The following is a 19,558-nucleotide window of genomic DNA, read 5'->3' on the forward strand; positions in this document are numbered from 1 at the left end:
ACTCTGAGCTGGAGCAAGACATGGGGATAAAGCAGTAACTTGCAAGAGCAAGTTTAGTCATCTGGATAGCCAGGGTAGTCTGTTATAACACAGAGGCAAAATTCACGAGGGCGAAGAATGCAGGACTGAAGGTGTTGTATTTAAATGCATGTATCATTCGGAATATGGTGCATGAACTCATGACGCAATTAGAGATTGGTTGATATGACGTAGTGGGCATCTCTGAGTCATGGCGGAAAGAAGGCCCTAGCTGGGAGCTTAACATCAAAGGATATACTTTGTGTTGAAAGGGAAAACAGGAAGACAGAGGCAGCAGTGTGTCTCCACTGGTAAGAGATAGAATTACATCTTTAGAAAGAGGTGACATGGGGTTAGAGAATGTTGAATCTTTGTGGATGGAGATAAGAAATTGCAAGGGTAAAAAAAAACATAATGGGAATCATATTTAGGCCTCAAAATAGTATCCAAGATGTGGGGTTAAGATTGCAATGAGAGCTGAAGAAGACATATAATAAGGGTAGTGACACAATTGTCAGGGTAGACTTCAATATGCAAGGGGATTGGGAAAATCAGGTTGGTGTCGGATTGTAAGAGAGAGAATTGTTGAATGCCTACAAGATGACCTTTTAGAGTCTCTTGTGCTTGAGCCTACTTGGGGAAAGTTTATCTTAGATTGGGTGTTGTGTAATAACCCAGATCTTATTAGGGAGCTTAACGTAAAGGAACCCTTAGGAGGCAGTGATCATAATATGATTGGATTCATACTGCAATTTGACAGTGAGAAGCATAACTCACGTGCATCAGTATCACAAAGGAATAAAGGGAATTACAGAGGCATGAGAGAGGAGTTTGCCCAGGTGGATTGGAGGAGGCTATTGGTGGGGATGACGGCAGACCAAAGATGACTGAAGTTTCTTGGTATAGCTCACAAGGCCCAGGACAGATATGACCCACAGAAGAGGAAGTTCTCAAATAGCAGGGGTAGGCAACCGTGGCCAACAGAGAAAGTTAAAAACTGCATAAAAGCCAGGGAAAGGGCATATAAGGTAGCAAAAGTGAGTGTGAAGTTGGCTGATTGGGAAGCTTCTAAAATCCAACAAAAGGCAACTAAAAAAGCTATAAGAAGGGAACAGATGAAATATGAGGGTACACTAGCCAATAATATAACCCAGGATACCAAAAGATTTTTCACTTATAGAAAGAGTAAAACGGAGGTGACAGTTGATACGGGACCACTGGAAAATGATGCTGGGGAGGTAGTAATGGGGGAGAACAAAATGGCAGATGAGCCTATTGGGTACTTTGCATCTGTCTTCACCGTGGAAGACACGAGCAGTGTGCCAGAGTGTCAGGGAGCAGGAGTGAGTACCATTGCTATTACAAAGAAAAACGTGCTAGGCAAACTGAAAAGTCTTATTGTGGATAAGTCACCTGGACCAGATGGACCATATCCCAGAGTCCTGAGAGATGTTGCTGAAGAGATAACGGATGCATTGGTTATGATCTTTCAAGAATCACTTGACTCTGGCATGGTCCTGGAGGACTGGAAGATCGCAAAAGTCACTCCACTCTTTAAGAAGGGAGGAAGTCAAAAGAGAGGAAACTTTATTCCAGTTAGCCTAACCTTGGTGGTTGGGTAAGTGTTGGAGTGTATTATTAATGGTGGGGTTTCGAGGTACTTAGAGACTAATGATAAAATAAGTCAAAGTCAGCATTCTTTCCATGAAGGGAAACCTTGCCTGCCAAATGGGTTAGAGTTCTTCGAGGAAGTAACAAGCAGGGTGGACAAAGGAGAGGCAGTGGATGTCATTTACTTTGATTTTCAGAAGGCATTTGATAAGGTGCCACACATGAGGCTGCTTAACAAGATAAAATCCTATGGCATTACAGGAAAGATACTGGCATGGACAGAGGAATGGCCGACAGGCAGGAGGCAGCAAGTTGGAATAAAAGGGACCTTTTCTGGTTGGTTGCCGGTGACTAGTGGTGTTCCTCAGGAGTCAATATTGGGACCTCTGCTTTTCACATTGTTTGTCAATGATTTAGATAATGGAATTGATGGCTTTGTGGCAAAGTTTGCAGATGATATGAGATAGGTGGAGAGGTAGATAGTGCTGAGGAAGCAATGTGATTACAGCAGGGCTTAGACAAATTGGGAAAATCGGCAAAAATGTGGCAGATGGAATAGAGTGTTGGGAAATGTATGATAATGTATTTTGGTAAGAGGAACAAACATGTGGAATATTATCTAAATGGGAAGCAAATCTGTGCATATACTTAAGGCAGAAGTTGATCGTTTCCTAATTGGTCAGGACATTATGGCGACAAGGCAGGTGTATAGTTGAGTGGAATCAGGGATCCACCATGATGAAATACAAAGCAGACTCGATGGGCTGAATGGCCTAAATCTGCTCCTATGTCTTATGGCCTTTTAGATTTTGCACATCCATACTCACATCTTTCTACAGATGCATTACAAGCATCACTGCTTGGTACGGAAACTGCATTGCGGTGGACAGGAAGGCTCCACAATGGATAGTCAAAGTTGCCAAACCCATCTCTGGCACCAGCCTACCTGCCATCAGGTGGCACTTTGGTTCTGGTGACCATAATTCTTTTAATTTTAAGGTCGTGATGGAAAAGGATAGCATAGGTCCACAGGGTAGATCCGAAACTGAAGCACGGCTAATATTGAGATAATTAGCCAGGATCCAACAGGTGTTGATAGGAAGGGGTTGTTTGATGGGTAAAAAACAAATGGAACACGTGGGGGGGATTTTAAGAGTGTGGTAAGTGGAATTTAACATGCTGACCATCTTCAGTCAGGACATTGAGTCGAGGAGTTGGGACATTATGTTGCAGTTGTATAAGTCATTGGTAAGGCCACACTTGGAGTACTGTGTACAGTTTTGTTCAGCCTGTTATAGGAAAGATGAAATTAAACTAAAACGAGTGCAGAAAGGATTTACGAGGATATTGCCAAGACGGGAGTTATAGGGAGAGGCTGGCCAGGCTGTCTTTATGGATTAGGACACAGCTGTCATTACCTCCAGTTGACCTCTGTCTGTTTGTGTGTTTCCACCTCGCTGTCAGTCTGTGGTTTTGTATTGCCGTGTGCTCCTGTCCCCACTCCTGCTCTACTCCAGCCTCTGTATTACTGACTACTCCCTCTCTCACCTGTTTCTCAATATTACCTGTGTTGCTGCCACCTGTATCTATTGCTCAGTGTATTTCAGTCCTGTGTTTTCACCTGCTTGTTGCCAGATTGTGCCGGTGAGTTTTCCTGAGCCTTTCCAGCATTTGTTTCTGTACTCCGTCTGTCTGAATATTGACTCAGCCTGTTTCCTGATTCTGGTTTTTGGATTTCTCTGTATGTTTTGATCTCTGCCTGAACTTTGATGTACCTCAGGATTTGTTACTCAATTGGTATCACTGTGTGCACAGTACTGGGTCTGAGATGGGATCCCTGCTCCAGCACCCTGACAATAGGGGAAAGAGGCCATATGGAAATGTTCAAAATAATGAGAAACATAGACAAGGTGGATGGAATCAGCCTTCCCCAGGGAGGGGAGCCCAAAACTAGGGGCAGAGATTTCAGGTGAGAGGGGAAAGATTTAACAGGGATCTGAGGAGCAACATTTTCACACAGAGGTTGGTGAGTAGATGGAACGAACTGCCACAGGAAGTGGTTGTGGGAAGTACAATCTTTTCATGTGGGAAATACTTGGATCGGTACAATCAGGGACAGTGCTTGGAGGGATATGGGGCAAATACAGTAAATTGTTACGAGCTGGAAGAACAATGTGGTCAGCATGGACTGGTTGGGCTGAAGGGCCTGTACCCGTGCTGTATCTCTATGATTCTACTTTGCAACTTTACAAACACTGGATAGGCCACAGTGGGAGTACTGTGTGTAGTTCTGGTCACAACACTACAGGAAGGACGTGGTTGCACTGGAGAGAGTGCAGAGGAGATTCGCCAGGATGTTGCTGGATTGGAGGAGTTTGGTTCGGGGGAGAGATTGCATCGGCTGGGCTTGGTTTCCCTGGAGTGAAGGCAGCTGAGGATTGACCTTTATAAGTATACAAGGTTGTGACAGGCATAGATGGGGTAGAGAATGAAAATCACTTCATGTGGTATGGCAGGGGTATCAAAAACAACTTTTGGGTTTAAGCTGAGAGGAAGGAGTTCTAAAGGAGATGTGTGGGATTAGGTTTTTAAACAGACAGTGATTGACATCTGGAACACACTGTCAGTGGAGAGCATGTTATGTTTAATATTACAAGAAGGATTTACAAAGGCATTTAAATAGACATGGTTTAGAAGGGTATGGACCTCATGGACAAAAGGGGTTGGTGTCGATGGGCAAAATGCACAGCATGATGAGATGGGCCAAAGGGCCTGTTTCTGTGCAGTACAAATCTGTGACTCAGCCGTGAATAAATGGTCGGTTAAAATAGCAACAAATAATCTTCAACAATGTATATCATTCATTAGAACTTATAAAGGATTATTTCATTAATTACAGGCAGAAACAAAGGAACTAATGAGAACAATCGTGCTGATAAAAAACAGGTATTTTGTTCATATAAATTCCTGCAGTTTTCTTGAAAATAGTTTGTAAATTCACTGTTATTTCCCCCTCTCTCAATTCACACATGTATAAACGCACTGGAATCTTCCTGCAGTATTTATAACACCACTTTCTGTCCATTTTAGGATTGTGGAGAAGTGCAGGAATTACAAACTCTCAGCCCAGGTCATGAAGCTGAACCTGAAAATCATGCGGTCTGTTAGAAGGGACACGGCAGCCTTCAGTTCCAGAGGTGACTGTGAGGGCAGGTTCTGTGTCCCTGCTGTAGACTGGAGCCTGGAAAATCCTTCCCTCCGACAGTGGGAACATGGTGCTCTGCAGCTGTAACTTGTCTCACCCTGAGTGAGAACAACACTGCACTCATTTCAGCTCTCAGCTTCTGGTGAGAAATTCAATCCTTGATGACCTGGCAAAATTCTCATTGGCACCGGAATCATTTTAAGGAACCATGTAAGAGGAGCCCAGAGGGGCTCGGTCCACAAGACCTTATGGGTTTGTCTCTGATTTAGATCTCCAGAAGGTGCAATAACTACATAATATGTGCTTCAGAAGACAGTCCTGACTGCAATCTGGGACATCAAATGCAGCTCCCACACACAGCTGAACTGCTTTGCCTGATGAAGACAACCACAATCAGGTTTATTGTCACTGTGTTATGAGATGAAATTTGTTGTTTTGTGACAAGATCACTGCCTCTCAGATTCCTCGCCTCGGGATCATTCATTGCTGATCTCTACCACCTCTCACACTTTACTCCTTGCTGCTGCCTGGCTGGAGCCCTGGAGGGTCACCAAGGCCCCTTGTACAACAAGCACCTCTTGTGGTTAATGTTCCCCTCCAGAATGACAAGGTCTCTCTGAGTCCCTCTCCTTTCCCATCATTTCCAATCTGATTGTGAAGCAGCAGCACTTCCTATTGCTTGTATTTGTTTGTGCCATCGAGGCTGACTTCCCCTGTCGTAGCAGAGAGGTGAAGTGCTGGCAGCTGAGAGAGATCAAACTGAACATCCCGATGTCACCATTTTCACTCTCGGCCATGGCATTGCTCTTCCATCACGTCAGTGTTCAGGAGTTACCCTTTGTACCCTCGCAGGAGTCAGTTGGAACTGGAGTTCCTGGAATCTGTGCAATGAAATCACCCGGCTACAGTTTCAGGACAATAATCCCCATTCATACACGGATCGTTAACCCTGAGTATAATAATGAGGCCGGCATCATCCAACTCGGAGTGACACATCAGTGATGAGCATTTTCTTCATCAATCTACAAACATCCAACTATTACTCCTGAGCCATCCTGAGAAGGGTCACAGAGTCACACAGCACAGAAACAGGCCCTTCGGCCCACCAAGTCCATGCTGACCTTGTTACCCCTCTCCACTGATCCCATTTGCAATCATTGTGGGATCTGCATCAAATTTGTCATTTTCCTGCCCAGATGGTCTGCTGTTAGTTAAACTGAGGACAGTGTGTAGACTCCACCCCACCTTTGTGTTGTTATATCAGACTAAACCAGTGAATCTAAGCCCATTTTGTACAAGTATTAAAACTGCTCTGGCTGTTACACTGATGCTGTCATCAGAAATCCCATAAAGATTGTGATTTTCCCCAGTACCAATACCAGTTACAGCATTTCCTCACAAAGTCCCTCCCATTTCTGTACAGTGAGCAGTGAAACTGCAGTAAAACTCTGAGTTTGAATGTTGTATTGGAGGGTGATTTTGGAATATTTTAATTCTATACTCTTATGTACATGTGTACGTTTGTATTTTAAACATGTTGCCTGATGCTTCTTTCTGTGCCATTACTGATTAAATAAACCACTTCTGTTTTGCTGTTGGTGATAATTCTTTAATGGGATCAGTCTAACTTTGGGATAATTTACAATGTCCAATTAACCTCCCACCTTTGGACTGTGGGAGGACAGTGGAGCATCCGAGGAAACCCACACAGTCACAGGGAGTGTGTACGAACTCCTTACAGAGAGTGGTGGGAATTGAACCCGGGTTGCTGGTACCATAAAGCGTTGTGCTGACCAATATGCTATCATGCTATAGAAAATGCTAGAAACACTCAGCAGTTCAGGCAAAAATGTGGAAAGAGAAACAGAATTAATGTTTCAGGTTGAAGACGTCAGAACTGGGAAAGATTGAAAACTGGTTGGTTTTAAATTACACGGAGGATGGAGGGGTCGGTAAAACAAAGGGTCAGAGTTCTCGTGGGGTACGTTGTAGATGAGGTCACTGGGTTTGTAATGAATGAAGTTATTAGGGAGGTGGAACATGAACAAAGGAACATAAAACTCTACAGTGAGGGAGAGGAGCACACACAAAGGGATGTAAAAGTTGTGAAATGCAGAGCTGTAGGAAATGCCCAGCAGGCCTGTGAATGGAGAGAGAAAAACTGAGTCAATGTTACAAATGGATGAGCTGCAGCAGAACTGACGGTTCTGAGAGAATTGGAGACAACAGGCTGTCTGATGTTGAACATCGAGTCTGGGAGGCTGCAGAGTGGTCAGGAGGAAGATTTTCATTTACAGTTGAGTCAAAGTTAATTGAACCCATTGACTGGAACCACACTTTACACAAAGGGAGGTGGGTGTGGTTGTTGGAGTTTAATCATCCCAGCCCCCAGACATTGCCCTCATTTGCAGGGACCAATAAAGCATCATATTACAAATATCCCAGAAAATATTCACATTATTCTCATGGGGCTGAACTGAGCCCCCTTTGAACAGAAATCTGGATACCTGCCCAGTGGGACACAGGAAAATAAAACAAAAAGTCTAACAGCTCAAACTATAACTGCAGCTCGTTGTATTCCGGCGCATGTCCGTGTTACAAGGAGGGATTTAACCATTTTCCTGGAATGGAAGGGACACTCGATGTTTTCGAATCGTTGCAGTCCATCCACCCACTGCTCCAGTTCACTACCATTCGCCTGACTGTCGGCTGTTTCTAACTCTGCAGTTGGCAGCTTTAAATTTAGTTATTAGAAGGCAAATTTTAAAAGAGATCACCAAGTAGATTCCTTCTCCTGTCGCCCAGAGTGTAAAGGCAAAGATGATATTTAGAGTTTTTATCACAAGGTCTATATCTCATTGAACATTTATAATGGCCCACAAGTTACAAACAGGGCATCCTCTTAGTGTTGAAGGTGCTGTATAAGTGCAGTCCATTTCGTTGGTCTCTGAGGAGCATTGAAGGCCAAGTCTCTGGGAAATTCGCACCTCTTCCTTTGTTCATAGAGGTTCGTGAGATCTTTGCCAGTCCCACCTGTGAGGGAGAGGCAAGCGGCTCGTTAGTACAACATCCTTCTCCGAGGATCGTCACCTTGTCATGGAGAGGCTGGTGATGGAGATCCCAAGAGCGACGCCATCTGGAATTTATCTCCTGGTATGGTCACCACAGTGATGATGACAAAGGGAAGGTTCCAGATAAAGAACGATCCAACTAAGACCTCAATGGTGGAGCTGGCAGAAGATCAAACTCCACAAAGACAGTGAAAGCTGCAGCAGTGAAGGGTCCCAGTCACTGGGCCCTGACCCTGATCTGTCAATGAACCTGTGGGAGCTGCCCGTGCATCTGAACCCAAAGGGGTCCAATATCCAGCAGGCAGGTTTAATAGAGCTGTTAGGGAGGGTTTAAACTAATCTGGCAGGGGATGGGAACCGGACTGAGAGGGCTGAGGAAGGAGGAAACAGAAATAAGTCAAAGATAGTGTGCAACAGAGATAATAGAAAATACAGGCAGGAGATGAGGCACAATCACAGCCAGTGGCATGAGTTACAGGGCAATAGAGGTGTGGTGCAGTTAAAACAGAAAACAACAAATACTGGACTGAAAGTGTTGTATTTGAATGCAGGCAGCATATGAAATAAAATGGACGATCTTGAAATTCAGCTACAGATTGGCAAGTATGACATTGCGGCCCTCTCTGAAACCTGACTGAATGATGGCTGCCATTGGCAGTTGAATGTCCGAGGATATACAGTGCATCAGAAAGATAGGCTGTAGGCAGAGGGGGTGGTGTAGCCCTGTATATAAATATTAAATCATTAGAAAGAGATGACAGGATCGGAAGGTGCAGAGTCTCTATGGGTTGTGATAAGTAATGGCAAGTGTAAAAGGACCCTAATGGCAGTTTCATACAGGCCTCTAAACAGCAGCCGGGATGTGGATTATAAATTAGAACAGGAGATAGAAAAGGCGTGTCAGAATGGCAATATCATGATTATCATTGGGGATTTTAACAGGAAATTGGATTGGGAAAACCAGGCCAGTACTGGACCTCAGCAGAGAGAACTTGTAGAATGTCTTACGGATAGCTTTTTAGAACAGCTTGTTGTTGAGGCCACTGGGGGATCAGTTGTGCTGGATTGGGTGTTGTGCAGTGATCGGGAGCTGAAAAAGGAGCTTAAGGTTAAGGAAACCTTAAGGAACAGTGATCACAATACAATCAAGTTCACTTTGAACTGTGAGGAGAAACTAAATTCCAATGTGTCGGTACTTCAGTGGAATAAAGGAAATTACAATGCCATGAGAAGGGAAGTGGCCAAAGTTGACTGGAAAGGGACACTAGCATGAAGGACAGCAGAGCAGGAATAGCTGGAGTTTCTGTGAAAAATGAGGGAAGTGCAAGAAAGATATATTCCAAATAAAAGAATTTTTTGAATGGAAGGAGGACACTACCATGGCTGACAAGTGAAGTCAGAGCCAAATTAAAGGCAAAAGAGAGGGCATACAAGGAAGCCAAAGCTAGTGGGAAGATAGAGGATTGGGAAGCTTTTAACAACTTGCAGAAGGAAACTAAGAAGGTTATTAGGAATAAAAAGATGAATTATGAAAGGAAGCTGGCAACTAATAGTAAAAGCTTTATTAAGTATACAAAGGGTAAAAGAGTTGACGGTAGATATAGGACCAATGGAAAATGACACTGGAGATATTGTAATGAGAGAAGCAGAGATGGCAGAGGAACTGAGTGAGTATTTTGCATCAGTCTTCACAGTGGAAGACACCTGATGTATATCAGACATTCAAGAGTGTCAGGGAAGTAAAGTATGTGCAGTGAAAATTATGACTGAGAAGGTGGTAATGGTCTAAGGGTGGATAAATCTCCTAGATGTGATGGAATGCTCCCTTGGGTTCTGAAGGAATTAGCTAGAGAGACTGTGGAGGCAGTGACAATGCTTTTTCAAGAATCAATAGATTCTGGCGTTGTCCTGGATGACTGGAAAATTGCAAAAGTTACTCCGCTACTTAAGCAGGGTGAGAGGCAACAGAATAGAAACTATAGACCTGTTAGCCTGACATCAGTGGTTGGGAAGCTGTTGGAATTGATTGTTAGGGATGAGATAATGGAATACATGGAGGCATATGACATGATAGCCCAAAGCCAGCATGGCTTCCTGAAAGGAAAATCCTGCCTGACTAACCTCCTGCAATTTTTTGAGGAAATTACAAGCAGGGTAGACAAAGTAGATGCAGTAGATGTAGTATACTTGGATTTTTAGAATGCTCTTGACAAGGTGCTACACATGAGGTTGCTTAGCAAGATAGGAGCCCATGTGAAGAAGGCGTATGCAATGTTGGCATTCATCTCTCCAGGTATAGAATACTGTACAAGAGCCCCTGTGTGACATGTGATGTCAAGGCTCCCTAATGCACTCATGAAACCACACGTGTCACAAGGGGACAGGAGGCTGGACCCAAGTCCAAGACACAGGCACTGAAGTACTAGGGGCAGGACAGGAATAACTAAAGGATAGAACCAGATGGGGAGACCAGGGCGTGCTAGGTAATCCTGGGGTTCAGAGAGAGTTCGTGGCTTGGCTGGGTCCCAGAGTCCATGGCTTGGCAGGAGAGCCCCCTGGGCAGCCACATAACTCCTGGGCAGGGCCACCTCCCAGGCAGGAACAGAGGCCCAGGCAAGACACTGGACACCTGGACAGGTAGCAGGCACCACCCAATCAGAGGTGAGGGGTAGGAAAGGGACAGAGTCCCCCACCAGGCAACAGCAGTCCAGCCAGCTACCCAACAGAGGCAAGGGATCAGAAGGGAACTTGGTCCAGGGTAACTCCAAGGCTGACTCACAGAACTTGAGGATGAAGCCGTGGGTCCTCCAAGCCAGGAGAACTGGAACAGACAGAGCCAATCAGACAAAACACGGCAAACCATCTCATACAAGCAGGCAGGACAACCCTGCGAGAGAGAGAGATCTCTCTCTCTCTCTCTCTCTCCCCCTCCCTCCCCTCTCCTTACCTAACCTACCCTACCACATACCCTAACCTACACTTTATCCTCCCCATCCTAGTACCCTATTTCTGTTTATAGATATCCTGTAAAAAAAACCCTGTATCCCTTAAGAAAATTAAAAGTACCCTGACCTGTGCTCTCTCACCCATGCCCAGGAATCATTTTAATGTGAATTCCTGCACCCCCAATTCCCTTAGATTAATTCTCATCATCTCTCTCTGTATCCCATACTTCCTGCAACTCAGAACTACATGTTCTACTGACTCCTCTTCCTGACATTCCTCACACAGTCCTGTCTGGTGTTTCCCCATCAATTTCAGTGTTTGGTTTAGTGCACAGTGCCCCAGCCTTAACCTGGTCCACACAATTTCCTCTCTTCTGTATCTACTTCCTACCCTAGTACCTGCAACACTTTTTTGTATTTGATATTAATGCCTCTCTTTCCCCCCCCCCCCCCCGTCCCATCTTTCTTGCCACATTTGGTTAATTTTTTCCCAGATTACACACTTAACCTCTGCTTTACTGATACTAATGTGCGTTTCTATATTTTCTTTCTTTAATGCCCTCTTTGCCAACACATCCACCCTTTCATTGCTCTTCACCCCTACATGAGCTGGAACCCGTAGAAATTTAACCTGACCTCCCTGATTTGCAACTCTTGTGACTGACTGAAGGACTTCATGAAGTCCATCTTGCCAGCTGTTTGAGTGAGAAGACCTTAAACTTGCTAGAACTGAGGATGACTCTGAACATATCAACGCTGTGACTAGTTTAGTTTTCTCCACCCATCGCAACCAACACTGCCATCATCTCCACTGTATACACCACTAACTTATCAGATGTTCTTCTGAGGATTGCAATTGCTTTGCTGGTGTAGCCACCCCAAACCCTGTCACTCCTGTCTCAGGTTCCTTAGCACCATCTGTATAGACCCGAGTATAATCACTATACTTTTCCATCACATGACAGTTAAATGCACTTACCAAATCAGTTTTATACTTTCCTTTCCTTTTTACCTCTAACAAATGCCAGTCTAAGTCAGGCCTTACAAGCTTCCATGGAGCTACAACCGGATAAACTACTGAAGGACTTATCCTTAGATCAAACACTCCACATTCTCTAGCAATATCATTCCCTAACAACTAAAGTTTTCCCTCTGAAACCTCCCATTTTTCCAGGGCTCCTGCAACACTCCTTTATCAGGGTGAGAATCATTGTGCCCCTGCAAATTAACCCAGTAGTTTACCACCAATTGCATCCTTCTTAATTCCAAAGGCATTACTCCCATTTCTACCTGCAGGGCTGATACTGGTGATGTTTTAAAAGCCCCACTGCACTCTCTCAAAACCTGAGCCTGAATCACATCCAGTTTCCTTATAAGAGACCTAGCTGCTGATCCATATGCTACACTTCCATAATCCAACACAGATCTTACTAAAGCCACATACATTCTCTTTAATGCTGAACAACTTGCTCCCCATTCCCTACCAGTCAAACATCTCATCACATTTATTACTTTTTTACATTTCTCCTCAACATTCCTGATATGGTCTGCCCATGTTAATCGTGAATCAAATATAACTCCCAGAAATTTAAATGATCCAACCCTTTCTAATTCAATCCCATACATCCTTAACTTCTTCCCGACTTCAATTCTTTTCCTAGTGAAAAATACAGTTTGAGCTTTTTTTCACTGAAAATCTACATCCCCAGTCATAACCCCACTCCACCACTTCATCAATTGCTCCTTGTAGTTTCCTGATAATATGCTCCATGTTCCTGCCTCTTTTCCACAAGGCCCCATCATCCGCAAACAGTGACCTACCTATATCCACTGGTACCTTTGTGAAGACATCATTGATCATAATGATGAAAAGTAACGGGCTAATCACACTACACTGAGGTGTGCTATTTCCCACTATGTACCGTTTTGATCATTCTGATCCAATCTGAACTTGAATTTTTCTACCAAACAAAACATCTTTAATCCAATTAAAAACTCTCCCCCCCAACCCCCATCTTGTGCAGTTTAATTAATAATCCTTCCTTCCACATCATATCATAGGCTTTTTCAATGTCAAAAAACACTGCAGCTACTGATTCTTTATTTGCCTGGGCCTTTCTTATTTCAGTCTCTAACCTTATCACTGAGTTCATGGAATTCCTTCCCTTGCGAAAACCACACTGATAACTTGCCAGCATTCCTCTCTTCTCAAGATCAGACGATAACCTGTCTGTTACCATCCTTTCCATTATCTTACATATATTTGATGTTAGTGCTATTGGCCCATAGCTAGTGGGTTTTGACGGATCCTTGCCAGGTTTCCTTATTGGAATTACTACGGCTTCTTTCCATGCACTTGTTAATCTTCCCTCCTCCCACACTCTGTTATAAAGATACAGTAACTTCAAGAGCGCTCCTTCTCCTAGATTTTGTAGCATAACATAGCATGTTAGATCTTTCCCTAGGGAGGTTGGTCTCGATCTCTTTATTGCTCTCACCATCTCTGCCAAAGTAAATGGATCATCAATTATATCATCTGTTTCTTTCCTCCTATTTAACACACCTGGGTATTGACTCATTGTTCTTTCCCTTCTCCTTCTCCCTTCTTCAGACTAATTTTCTGAACTATGCATCTTTACAAATGACTTGGCCATGATCTCAGCCTTATCCCTGCTGGAGACTGCTGTTTCCTCCTCAGATATCATTACTGGATACTCCCAATCCCTTCTATCTCCCCCTATCCCTTTAATCATTCCCCATACCTCTCCCACAGGCTTTGTTCTTCCTATTTTGTTGCAAAAACTCCTCCAACTTGCCTTTTTAGCTTGAGGTATAGTTCTTCTCACCACTGCCTGTGCTTCTTATATTGAATTGAATGCTGCATATTATGGGTTCTTTTAACTAGCCTGAATGCTCTATTTCTGTTTTTTACAGCCTGACAACATTCCTCTGTCCACCATGGCACTAGTTTTCTATTCATCCTATTTTTACCCCTGGGTATAGATCCTTCCGCTGCCTTAATAATTGCTGAAGTCACCTGACTGTTTAATTCATCTATATTTCCAGAAATGTCAATCTTTGTCAATGCTTCTTCACTTAACTTCTGGAACTTACCCCAATCTGCTTTTCCAAACACCCACTTTGGGACTCCGCCACCTGGTCTTATTTCAACTCTTTCACCCACTGAACATAAAACTGGGTACTGATCACTGCCTACTGCTGAAGCAGTCCAAACTCCCCAGTTACTAATGCCAGCCAAGACATTAGACACTATCGTAATATCCAATACCGACTCAGTTCCTGGTGTTATGTTTATCCTTGTTCCTCTACCATCATTCATACAAACCAAATCCTTTTCTTCCATCAAATCTTCAATTACCAATCCATTTGAATCTGTAATCAGATCCCCCCATATTGTGCTGTGAGCATTGAAATCTGCACACCACACTACTTTATGTCTATGTTGTCCTTGTATCCTTAGTAGGTTGTCCAAATCCAACCTCTTACATGGATTGTAGTAGTTAATTATAACCATTCCCTCCCCTCTCTCCCATATTTCCACCACTATGTATTCCTGATCGTCTCCTTTTTCCAGTACTCTATACGGTATACCTTGCTTGATTAACATAACACAACCGCCTCCTCCCCCTAGATTTCTATCTTTCCTTAACATTGTATACCCATGCATCACAAAATCTAAAGCTGGTTTCAACCAAGTTTCCTGAATACACACTACATCCGGTTTTACAACCATTTCCTTAATAAAGCCCTTAAATTCCTGGCCATTGGCCAGTAAACTCCTTGCATTCCATTGCAAAAGAATCACCATAATGAGTACTAACCAACCTATGACATTTCCTGGCTCACTTCTTCCCATGTCAGTCCTACTAACCCTAAATGGTTCACTGTTGCTTTGACCACCAGCTGAAATGTCACTTTTTGACTTTATCTCTGCCGTACTATTAATGACTCCTGCAATGAATGTTACTAGAGCTTTTATCCCCCCACATAAATCCTGTCATTTACGCTTCGCTGCATCTCTTGCATCCCTATTGCTCTCTGGTCATTAGGAGCATTATTCTGTTCTCTTGACAGTCTTACAGCTTCTGCATAAGTGATCTTTCTTTTCACATTTATTTCTTGTATTTTATTCTCCTGTCTCATAACCTCACACCCACTATACGCCCATTATGAGCTCCTCCACAATTACTGCATTTTGGTTGCACTCCTGTTCCACACTTTCCATATTCATGATCACCCCCACATCTACTCTGCCTTTTACAGTTTTTAGCTATGTGTCCAAACCTTTGACAATTATATCACCTCAATGGCTTCGGCACATACACCCTTACTGGGTAACTCATGAAACCCAGGAACACTTTCCTTGGCACTCTTTCTTCTTCAAATTCAATCAATACTGTTTCACTTTCCTTTTTCATTCCCTGCTTTGTTGTTTTCAGTCATAGAACATTAATTACTTTTCCCCCTTTGATATTCCTCTTCAACTCCTCCATGTTTATACTCATTGGTACACCCATGATCACTCCTTTAAAACCGCCATTTTGTGCTCCCACCCTCCCTGTATACTCCACCTTGCATTTTCCTATCTCTTTTAGCTTGAGTGCGTTCTCAAGTTGTTCCTCATTCACACATCTTACCAATAGATTGCCATCATTAAGGACTTTTGCAAATACTATTTCCCCCATCTTATTTGCCAGAGTTGTTGTTAGCACAAACAGGTTAATTTTCTTCATGTGTCCATGCACCTTCTCATTAAACCTAATTATGACAACACCTCCTCTCTGAACTTGTTCATCTTCCTCACTTTCAGAACCCTCTCCATTGTCATTTCTTATTCTTTTATTCCCTTTGTCTCAGTTTTCATTCATCCATCCCCTCACTATCTCCTTATTCCCTTTATTTTTCCCTTCACAATAATACATTTTTCCCCAGCTGCCTACCTCTGATCCCAAATCCCTATCCCACTCCTTCTCCACTCTCTTTCCCTCAGCCCCTCCTCTCACCTTGTCTGCCATTACCAGACCCAGGCAACCCCCTCCCAGCAATTCCCACTCCTTCCCCACTCTCTTTCCCTCAACAAGTTCCAAACCACTTTCACCAGCCAGCCCTTTCTGGCCCAATTCCTCTTTGAAACCAGCCACCCCATCCAACTCGGCGCAGTCCCAGAGTCCCTTATATCCATCTGCCAGCTGATAGGCAACAGGTGCACCTTCTTAAGCCAAGATGATCCTATTGGGCTTAAGGGTGTCAGGAGGGACGGCTACAAGACCTGGAGTCCGGAGTCCATGGACGGGATCAAGGCCCGGAATTTGGCTCCGGACCAGACCATAACAACTTGGAGTATTATGTTCAGTTTTATCCACTATGGCCGACATCTCCCCCTGTTGATCCACGGAAAACTCTGGGGATCACAGTACTGTTTATATGTCTGAGTGAATACAGGACAAAAGGACACCAGCACTCATGACATCAAATTATACAGATAAAGATTTAAAAGCATGAGGAAACACAATAAAAAGTTACCCACTTTCATACCATATATCAAGGCATTTAACAGCAATCGATGGTACTTAAACACAACTTCATGGTATGAAGACAAACAAAATCACCAAAAAGAGATTTAGAATGGCATGTGGAATGCAAACACTTAGGTTATTAAAGTTGCCATTAAAAAGGCTATAAGAACTTGTGAAGCAATACGTATCCAAGGGTGTATCCAATAACATTTAAACACCAGTTCATTTAAACTTCACTCCCAAAAGGGACAGATTCTGCTAAACATCATTAACTAAATCCACAAGATCTTTAATAGTCCTGGATATCTCATTGCATTGTTTAATAACAGCTTCATTATGGTAAATAACTCAATCCCGCTCTGTGGTATAATGAAATATTTGGTTATTGACAAATTAAAAAGATAGAGAATAATCACAAGAAACAATCCCACTGTCTGTAAACTCATTTTTAATTAAATCCTCCAAATAAACCCAATATTCTCCTTTTCAATAACAAGCACAAAATTTACACTCTTTATAGGTCTAAACCTCATCACACGAAACAATCGCAACACTTGGCATTGTGATGGTTGTGGTATCAGTTGTCATCATTCACAGAATGGAGTGAGGTCTATATGGAAAATCTCAGAGCTCCAGATCCACTGGGATTGAGTTACCTGGGGCACATGATAATCCATAATCTTATTTCTGATGTGTGTCCACATCAACAATACCATTACGTTCACAATAAAACATGGTGTCCCACTGTTATCCTCGTACTCTCATCTTTTTCCCACATTACCATTATTCAACCACAAATGTCAACAGACTGTCAGTCTCGTTTACTTGACAATAAGTACTCTTGTTTGAGTACTGTTGGGGGGGAGCAGCCCATGTGGGGGAAGCAACAGCAGCCGTGCCTCTGGCACAGAGTCCAGCACTGTGGCTCAGAAGGGGAGGGAAAGGAAGAGGAAGGCAGTAGTGATAGTGGACTCTATAGTGAGGGGGTCAGACAGGCAATTCTGTGACACAGGAAAGAAACTAGGATGGCAGTTTACCTCCCAGTTGGCAGGGTCTGGGAACAAAGCGGATGAGCTTAGAGTGTGGATCAGTTCTTGGAGTTATGATGAGGATATCCATTACAGAGACTTGGATGGCTCAGGCACAAGAATGGTTACTTCAAGAGTCGGGTTTTAGATGTTTCAGAAAGGACAGGGAGGGAGGCAAAAGAGGTGGGGACGTGGCACTGTTGATCAGAGATAGTGTCACAGCTGCAGAAAAGGTGGATGTTATGGAGGGATTGTCTATAGTAGGTGGAGGTTAGGAACAGGAAGGGGTCAATAACTCTACTGGGTGTTAGTTATAGGCTGCCCAATCATAACAGGGATATTGAGGAGCAGATAGGGAAATAGAACCTTGAAAGGTATAATAATAACAGAGTTGTCATGATGGGAGATTTTAATTTCCCAAATATCGATTGGCCTCTCCCTAGAGCAAGGGGTTTAGATGGGGTGGAGTTTGTTAGGTGTGTTCAAGAAGGTTTTATGACACAATATGTAGTCAAGCCTACAAGAGGAGAGGCTGTGCTTGATTTGCTTTTGGAAATGAAACTGATCAGATGTCAGATCTCTCAGTGGGAGAGCATCTTGGAGGTAGTAATGATAATTCTATCTCCTTTACAATAGTACTGGAGAGAGATAGGTTATAAAGTTATAAACGCATTTAATTGGAGTAAGGAGAATGATGAGTCTATCAGGCAGGAAATTGGAAGCTTAAATCAGGAACAGATGTTCTCAAGGAAAAATATGGAAGAAATGTGGCAAATGTTCAGTGGATATTTTTGTGGAATTCTGCATAGGAACGTTCCAATGAGACAAGCAAAGAAAAACTTACAAAAGATTCAGATAGTTAGATAATGTTAGAGATCTAGAAGATTATAAGACTAACAGGAAGGAGCTTAAAAAGGAAATTAGGAGAGCCAGAAGGGGCCATGAGAAGGCCCTGGCAGGCAGGATTAAGGAAAACCCCAAGGCATTCTATAAGTCTGTGAATAGTAAGAGGATAAGACGTGAAAGAATAGGACCTATTAAGTGTGACTGTTGGAAAGTGTGTATGGAACCGGAGGAAATAGCAGAGGTACTTAATAAATACTTCAGTACTCTCTATAGAAAAGGATCTTGGTGATTGTAGTGATGACTTACAGTGGATTGAAAAGCTTGAGCTTGTAGATATTAAGAAAGAGGATGTGATGGAGATTTTGGAAAACATCAAGTTGGATAAGTCATCAAGACCGGACAAGATGTACCACAGACTACTGTGGGAGGCGAGGGAGGAGATTCCTGAGTCTCTGGCGATGATCTTTGCATCATCAATGGGGATGGGAGAGGTTCTGGAGGATTGGAGGGTTGTGAATGTTCCTTTATTCAAGCAAGTGAGTGTGTCTTACTTCAGTGGTAGGTAATTTGATGGAGAAGATCCTGAGAGGCAGGATTAATGAACATTTGGAGAGGGATAATATGATTAGGAATAGTCAGCATGGCTTTGTCAAGGCCAGGTTGTGCCTTATGAGACTGATTGGATTTTTTGAGGATGTGGTTCAACACATTGTTGAAGGAAGAACAGTAAATGTAGTGTATATGGATTTCAGCAAGGCATTTGATAAGGTACCTCATGCAAGTCTTATTGAGAAAGTAAGGAGGCATGGGATCCAAGGTGACATTGCTTTGTGGATCCAGAACTGGCTTGCCCACAGAACGCAAAGAGTGGTTGTAGATGGGTCATATTCTGCATGGAGATTGGTGACCAGTGGATATGTTCAAAGATATCCTCAAGGATATGTTCAGGAACCCTTCATGATTTTTATAAATGACCTGGATGAGTATGCGCAGGGATGGGTTAGTAAGTTTGCTGATGACACTCAGGTTGGAGGTGTTGTGGATAGTGTGGAGGGCTGTCAGAGGTTACAGCAAAACACTGATAGAATGCAAAACTAGGCTGAGAAGTGGCAGATGGAGTTAAACCCAGATAAGTGTGAAGTGGCTCATTTTGGTAGGTCAAATATGATGACAGAATATAGTATTAATGGAAAGACTCTTGGTAGTGTGGAGTATCAGAGGTCTCTTGGGGTCCAAGTCCATAGGACACTTAAAGCAGCTGTGCAGGTTGACTCTGTGGTTAAGAAGGCGTATGGTG

The 19,558-nt window shown here is 43.2% G+C and overlaps 1 protein-coding gene across 3 annotated transcripts in view; it reads left to right on the top strand.

Moving 5' to 3' along the window:
* The window catches only part of LOC132394519 (uncharacterized), a 180,151-nt gene extending 173,724 nt beyond the window's left edge, over positions 1 to 6,427 (top strand). For all 3 annotated transcript variants that reach the window (XM_059970785.1, XM_059970786.1, XM_059970787.1), the window contains 2 exons: positions 4,529 to 4,575; positions 4,720 to 6,427. In XM_059970785.1, the coding sequence (XP_059826768.1) occupies positions 4,529 to 4,575; positions 4,720 to 4,797 (125 nt within the window). In that variant the 3' untranslated portion in view covers positions 4,798 to 6,427. The remainder of the gene's footprint in view (positions 1 to 4,528; positions 4,576 to 4,719) is intronic.
* Positions 6,428 to 19,558: the final 13,131 nt, after the last annotated feature.

This window comes from Hypanus sabinus, chromosome 5, assembly GCF_030144855.1.
Source record: "Hypanus sabinus isolate sHypSab1 chromosome 5, sHypSab1.hap1, whole genome shotgun sequence".
In the NCBI taxonomy this organism is placed as follows: domain Eukaryota; kingdom Metazoa; phylum Chordata; class Chondrichthyes; order Myliobatiformes; family Dasyatidae; genus Hypanus; species Hypanus sabinus.